Below are 7699 nucleotides of genomic sequence, written 5' to 3'. Positions count from 1 at the left end.
AAGTTGTCAATTGCATTTATGACGCAGAGCGTTTGTGGGATGGGATTGAGCATGTAGCAAGCAATTGAGCGTAGGGAGAGTGCGAAAGTCGAATTTAATTTATAGACTAAGGTGATGAAATTTAAGTTCGACACACCACGTGATCCTGAAAGGTAGCGCGGGCAATGGCGAAGGAGGTGTTTCGGATTTTCCAAGTCCCATCAATGACGCTTGCCGCAAACGGTAACGCCACTGAGCTGTAAAAGCGACATTGAATCGCTTCCAGTGAATTAATGCACTGTCCCTACGAGAAGCATGTAACGGCATCCACAGAGCGAGCGTTGGACCAACTCTTGTCACCTATAGTCACCATATAGATTATAGACCATAGACCTTTCAGGAGTGCAATATTCGTCCGTCTGCTAGAAGGGAGAGCTGCTCATTCCTCACGAGCCCACAATGATGTGGAATTCTCCACTAACTAACTAGCCTGTGGGGTGCTTCCTTCTTTTGCATGTATCGCTACGTCCGTCACCATGACGGCGGACGACCCCTGTATACCTTGCGTGCTGGCAGGCGGGCTCTCGATGGACGGGAGGTGGAATTTGGTCTCCTGGTTCCAGAAGGTCCAGAAGAATCACCGAAACGCGCGACAGATGACCACGGGTAGAGAGAGATACGCGGGTAGAGACCACGCATTGAATCTTTATGTAAGAAGTCAATGAGGCTGGGGCGTGTCACACGCGCCATACGATAAAAGTGACATTTGGGGCGGACACAGATTTTCCTCGGGAGAGGGTAACGGCTATGGTGTGCAGGCAAGCAGGGCAACTGCCGAGCTGCTTCGCTTTCGCAGAACACCTGAATCAGGAGTTCTCCGGTTTCGTCCAGAACGTGGTTCGACGCGTTTCAATCACTTCGGGGTGTCTTAACCGCTCTAGCAGCCCCAAGGCGACGAAGAAGGCTATCTGCAAAGATGCCCCGAAGGGTATTCGGTGAGGAGGTGGAAGTTGTTTGCAGGCCTGAAAGGTTGTAAAGTAGCGTCGTCCATATCAAGGCTTTATAAACATCTCTATTCAGATCCACACACACACACAGATGGGATGATGGTGTGGTGGGTTATTCTCCGCCGTTATGGGGGTACACTGCCCCATTGCGCTTGTGGAAGGGATGAGAAAGTGATGATGACGGAAAGGTGTCTTTTCAGAGTTCGTCAATTAATCGAGTGCTGGAGAGGAACTCTGAAACAACCCGTAGGCCTTGTATCCGATGTGAGGTGTCCGACCAAGGCTCGATAATTTAGGTCAAGTCGAACTGGCGTTGAGGGACGCGTTGCAGAGCAGTACAGAAACATGCTGAATAGCGAAAATCCGAAGGTGCCACTTGGCTCCGAGATGTAAGACCAAATAGCGCGGTAGAAAACACAGGATAAGGAAGAGACGAGAAGCTCTTCGACTGTGGACCTGCTCACGCTCTGTTGTCAGCTAGCACAACGCAATGTTTTGACGGAATTCCTTGAGAGGACGCCGTTGTTGTAGCTGTCGAATTTCCGGTGACCCGCTACGTCGCCGCAGAATATCGTGACGACCTTCCTAGGTGACGTCTGTCCGCTGAAGGACGGGTTTATTGGGTGTTTTGAATTGTGTAAATTGAACTGCACAGTTACAAGATGCCGTTTATCGCATGATCGAAGTCGAGCACGGTAGCAATATGGGAGCGGTGACATTGCTTTCAGACTCGTGCGTCTGCGATTACCGACGCACGTTACATTGTGAAAATTATCCGCTGTTCTAACTGCGGCGCGTGCACGATGTCGCCCCACAAGTGTTGGAGGACTCAAGTTTACATCGGCTGATGATAAAAAGATAAAAAAAACACTGAAACTATTGTTTATTACCATACAGGTCCTACAAGCTTTCATGTAGTGGACTGTATTTCATCGGGTACGAAGATACTTACCATAATTATAAATTTTACAAATTCAATACAAATTCTAAATAAATGAACAATAAATAAATTTTGCACCTAATGGAATGCAATCCTCTGCATGAAAGCTTCTACGATAATAAACCGTAGTTTCGGTGTTCTTTAAATCTTTTTGTCACTTGCGTTGACCGTACCTGGCTCACTTTCAACATTCCCCGATTATCGGGTTATACCAGGTCATTCCCTAAATGCCATTCCATTGCCCATATAAAGCCTCCGCCATCAACAGGAAAACTAAGTTCTTATGCACCCCCCCCCCCCCAAAAAAAAAAAGTCAGTTGAGAAAAGGCACCACAACTGAGATTCCAATGGAAACTTTATTCACATGTCGACTGATATCCAAAGCAGTAGACTAAAATGTATGCACCGGTACACTGAGTTACATACAACATTGTCCTAAAGGGGATGGATTGAGGTGTCACTCGTTTATTGCGTCTCAAAAAGCAGCAATCCTGCCAACTTCGGTTGACAAACGAGGGTTTGTCGCTTCAACCTCTGGTGCCTGAAAGAGGAAAGAAGAATCAGCACGTTTACATCGGTGCAAATTGACGTACGTTACATGACAACTGATATGCGCAGCCGGTATGAGATGCTGCAGACATTAGGAAGTTGCAGTACAGCTTGGGAGAAACGTTTGCGGAACACTGGGGTGTCGTATTTGTTACTGTGCTAGCTGATCGTTGGATTCTTGTTATATAATGGTTCAGCAGGATGTAAATATTTCTGCTTCATATTTAGGTAGCGTGATATTTTCTTCGACTACATGCAAAGGGGTTGAAGACGGTCTTTGCTAAGTGGCATTCTTAGTAGAATTTTTTCAGTGGATTCAAAAAGTTGTGTGACCCACGTGGTACTGAACTTTAGCCACTCATCAATTCTTGGTTCCCACGTCTAATTGTAGTGGCGGCATAGCAGGGAGGGGCAAGGCGTCCCCATCGTTGGTGGTAGCCAAGGTGGTACCCAAGCTGAAGACTTGGAGGTGGTGCATTTGAATCCTTAGACGGATTGTGCTGTCTGAGGTCTTCCCTGGACTTTCCGAATGCGTTCCAGGTGAATTCGACACAGTTCCTTTGAAGTCGGCCCATGACGCGCATTAGCCCCCCCTACTCCTTCCTGCTGTCCTCTCTCCATCTGTCCAAGTTTGTACGCCGCTCATAGCCACAGTTGCTTCGCGGCGCTAATACGGAGCTAAAATATCATTTAATTGCTCACATTTGTTTCAAATTACTCGCACGTTCCCCTTTCGCTATTCATCTTAACAAAGAGCATTGCATCGAATGCCGTTTGAGAAGTTGCTACGCTACACGCTTGGTGGCGCTACACTAAGACTGGCCGTGCGACAGAGGCAGCGTGGTCCAGAAAATTCGATAGCGCGGGCAATGGAGATGGGAAGCGTGCTCCGGACTTCCCAAACCAGCACCGCAAATTACTTCGAGCAATTAGTTTAAATACGACTAAAGCACTGCACGGGCCTCAATCTATCGGTCCGACCCGGCCCGTACCCGACGCCACGGAGGCTTATCCGACCGGATCCCGACCCGGACGCCGTAAGTCCGGCCGAGGCAGCATCGCAGTTGCAATGGGGCGGACACTGTACACACCAAACAGCGGAAACTGCACATACTTGGAACGCGCAAGCGCAGCTTTTGATGCGGTTTGTACTTGTAGCAACACGCGGGCGCCGAGTCTAACGCGCCTGTCCACCGACTAGCCGCATTTTTAGGCCCAGGCCCGGTCCGAACCCGGCCTTTCCTTGATTTACCCGCCCGAGCCCGGCCCAAGCCCGGAGGATCCCGAGTTTCTCGGCCCAAGCCCTGTTCGAGCCCCAGAAATTGGTAGGATACCCGGCCCAGTGTATCAGGCTGTAAAAGCGTAAAAAGGCCGTGGCTATCTAACACAGTGGTAGCACAGGCTCGAGACCGACATAAGCCCGGCTATGTACGGGCCGGCCCATAATGATGAAACCCGAGCCCAGGTCAAGCCCACAAAGAAGAAGCTTTACCCGGCACGGTCCGGCCCACGGGCCGGGCCTGGCCGGGCTCGGGTTTTCGGGTATGCACGAGCAAATGCAGTGCTCTAGTCCAGGGTGCATGACGCAGGCGAGATCCACAGCGTGGCGAAGTCGAGAATAAGTTGACGTCTATGTTGTAGCGTTTTAGAAGAAAGACGGCGGGAGCACCCAGCTCCATGCTTTCTTTGTTTTCAAAACGTATGTTGAGTATTATATAATGTGAAAGACTGACTCACAAAAGCTCGGCCCGACTGCGACCCGAGAACACTCGGACTGAACCCAAGCCCGGCCCGAGCCCGCAGTCAAAGCGGCTTTGAGGCCATATTTCGGCAGCGGGCCGGGCCGGGCTCTGGCTTTCGTGCATGGCCGTCCCTTTGTAGCGCTCTAAGTACGACTACCCCTATCATCGTCACCTACAATTCATTCCCGTTGCCTTGCTCATTGGAGTCTTCATAGTGCATAATAAAGCTTGAGGAACACAGCCGGGGAATGACGAGACGACAACGAAGGACTCAGCAATCCCTCAACATGCCTTCCGAGGGCGATGCGCAACTTTGTGAGTTTTCTTGGTGTCCTCATTAAATATTCATTGCAGGTTTTGAGCGCTTTGTATCGTCTGGTCATTCCCGGGTGTTCCTCAAGGTTTGTTCTGCACTATGAACGTTCACCAGCTGGCCGCAATCGTTTCAGTTCACTTCAATTCACACTTTGCAGCGCGTTTTATGCAATTCAAGTTTAGTAAATGAAATGAATGAAAATGAAAATGAAATTATCTCCATTTGTGTCTTGTTCCATTCCGATATGCCTCTGACGCAATGCCGAGAACCGGGGTAGTTGGTGTCTATGAATCATGGCGTCGTCAGTGCAAATATAAGAATGACTTAGACAGCCGGGGGCAACGCTGGGCTCTGTCTCTTTCGCTCCATGTTATATGTGCGCTGAATACGTCATGATTGTCATTCACGATCGGTGGCAGGTGCAGTACTCACTCGAACAGGCAGCGATACACTCGTTGAACGACCTGAAGTTGTTTGTGTTGCCACCACAACCACCGTATATGAACTCTCGGCAAGTGCCAGCAGCCCGACTGTAGTGGAACCTTGGGATGTAAGCCATACACCGTCCAGGTTCTGGTGGAAGCAGGCAGGCTTGCCGTTGTAGAATTGACGCGTATGATTCTGGGCAGATTGAGAGCGATTGTTACACTGGGAGAAATCGTCGTTCGGCACACCAAGCACCGTGGGGAGAGTAGAGTAGAGAAGCGCAAGAAAGGATGTGCGCCCTTTCTTCACACATTTGAGAAGCGCGCTGTGTATCTTCGCTATTTGAGAAATTTGTAAAACTCTTATTCTTGCAATTGCATTGATTTGCAGGCAGCTGCATGAATATTGAAGCAGAACGACAGAGTACCGACGTTAAAGCAAAAAACAGCGACACGCTAGTAACCTTTACTTGTCTGACTTCGCACGAGGGATGTCAGTAACAGTAGTCGATTGTAGTTCATCGTATACGCTATGGCCTTTGCATATGTAAGGGATTGAGCTGTGGTTCTGCGCAATGCGCGAAGCCCTCTTTAGGTTTTGCGCGTGCGCAGAATCAGCACGCTATCCCTGACGTACGCAAAGAGCGTCAGCGTACGATGCAGTAAAACTCCCTCATAACATTTTTGCGTGGCCAATGCTTTCCATGCTGCCAGTTTCACAATATGAGAAACTAAGAGATTATAAGAGATTTCCATAATTGGCTTTACTTGTTATGCGTTTGTGTAAACTATGGGAAATTTGCACTCATCTTTCACACTAAAATGCTTTGGTCCGGGTACCGCGCTTATCGACGTTTGTTCCGTACTGCGGTTATTGTGTTGGCCATGGCGTTCTATTCCCGGGTGACCTGCCTTCCGATGAGGCACCATGTTCGTCGATGTAGTGCGTCTCTGCTGACTTCGTAGGGAACTATGCTGACAGTCGCATTACAAGGTCTGAGCAAAACACCAGGAAAAAAACCAGTCAACACAGTCGGTGCCGCCTGTGCTGTTCTACTGTACCACATACTACGCCTGCGCAGTCAACGCCCACAGTCATGGACCGAACGCATGACATTATCGTCATCAACGCTGTCATATTAGACAACTAGAATCAGAGAAGTGCACGGGGACAGCACGTAAAGCTCGGCATGGACATACCTGCAGCGAGGCAAAGGATCAGAGCGATCACCAGGATAGCCTTCATGGCAGGAGTCTTGCGGAGATGTCCGTGATAGGGAGTGTAGTTTCAGAGAACGACGATCGGTCTGTCACTACGGGATACCTGAGATTCTCATATATGTGTGCGTCTCATTTCATCGTTCGCTCATATCAGTGTTATGTGCTTTCAAGTGTCGCCGTCCGTGTAGTCGTGATAAGCAACAATAGGAACGTAGTTTTGATGCACATGTTCCAAATTTTTGGCCAACACACAGTGGCTGACGAAATCAATTACGAAGAAACGAAACAATATTCATACAATTTTCCGGCGCACTTGAAGCACCGCTATATCAGGGAGCGCGTTCCAGGTATAGCCTGTCACGAGTGGCTGGGAGATCTGACCTTGACAGTTTGCCAGGAAAACGACAAAAGACTAAACAGATATGATACAAGTTATAGTGGTATGAAATCAACAACAACGACAGGGCTGTTTATTGGACCACGCTTGTCTCTAGTGCATGGTTCGCTCTGTTGATTGTGGTTCGCAGCAAGATCTTCTTCGGTACATGTACTCCCTAGGACGGCCCATGATGTCGCTGTTCGGTACCGTCTCCACTGCTGCTTCGGGCGACGGGAAGCCGGTACACGCGCCGCGGAACTCTTCACATGCGCTGACATGTGAACGTGCACTTTTCCTCTTGCGCACGTGACGCCAGCGTCGCAGCCACTGATCTCTATGTATAAAGGCTGGATCGCGCATGGGAGAGGGGCTCGTGGGGGAGAGGCACGCAATCGGGCCGCCATATTGGTGGGCCCTAAAGCGATGTGTGAGCCAATAGAAAACAATGGGAGGCAACAGAGATTGCGAGTATTTATTGCGCTGCAAGCGTAGATCGTTGTTTGTCATCACACAATTTCGTAAGGTGCCAGTACACTGATGTATCCTAACAGAGTTTCACAGGTGTCCTGCCGTTCGATTCCTAATTACGTTATGTTTTGTATTCCGAAACTTAGACCGTCACTGCAGTGCAGCGCCTGGGATTGTGCTACAGCACGTTTCACAGCCAACATTTCAATAAGAAACGATGTGAGATTAACAACAACCATGTATATAATCTCCCGTGCTGCGTTCTGGACAAAAATTGTCCCAGAAAGAATGGTCCCGCAAAAGATGTACTCGCATGGCAGAAAGAGATCGTTCCGTAGAATCACAGCCGTTGTTTTAGCTAGGTGAATGCGTTTAGTATGATTTATATCAACCATCACCGGAGAAGGAATCTTTTAGTGAACTACAGTGGTGTTTTCGACGTAATGCCTCGCAAATATGGACACCGAAGCAGCCCAAATAATTAATTCACGCAATTAGATCACGCTCGTTAGGACAGTTAACCAGGTAGTGATATGTAACCTTATTCAAGTTACTTAGAAAGTGGTAACACCTCCTTGAGACACAAGTCTTATCTCTTTTTGAAGTACAGCTCTTCTATTTTTGTTTGATTCTTCCTTCATTTGTTCTGATTATTTGCCGGCGCGGTTGAGCC

At 48.8% G+C, this 7699-nt stretch overlaps 1 protein-coding gene across 1 annotated transcript; it reads right to left on the bottom strand.

Annotated features, from left to right (window-relative positions):
• Window positions 1-2362: 2362 nt before the first annotated feature.
• On the bottom strand, window positions 2363-6336 carry LOC135378732 (PI-actitoxin-Aeq3b-like). Its single transcript, XM_064611818.1, has 3 exons — window positions 6159-6336; window positions 4966-5154; window positions 2363-2467 (listed from the first exon to the last, which is right to left on the bottom strand). The coding sequence occupies exons 1-3, from the start codon at window positions 6202-6204 to the stop codon at window positions 2454-2456; spliced, it is 249 nt and encodes an 82-aa protein (XP_064467888.1). The 5' UTR covers window positions 6205-6336; the 3' UTR covers window positions 2363-2453.
• Window positions 6337-7699: the final 1363 nt, after the last annotated feature.

The sequence above is a fragment of the Ornithodoros turicata genome, chromosome 1 (genome assembly GCF_037126465.1).
Source record: "Ornithodoros turicata isolate Travis chromosome 1, ASM3712646v1, whole genome shotgun sequence".
In the NCBI taxonomy this organism is placed as follows: domain Eukaryota; kingdom Metazoa; phylum Arthropoda; class Arachnida; order Ixodida; family Argasidae; genus Ornithodoros; species Ornithodoros turicata.
Note: the sequence above shows the minus strand (reverse complement) of the source record. Positions and strands in the feature narration are given on the sequence as shown.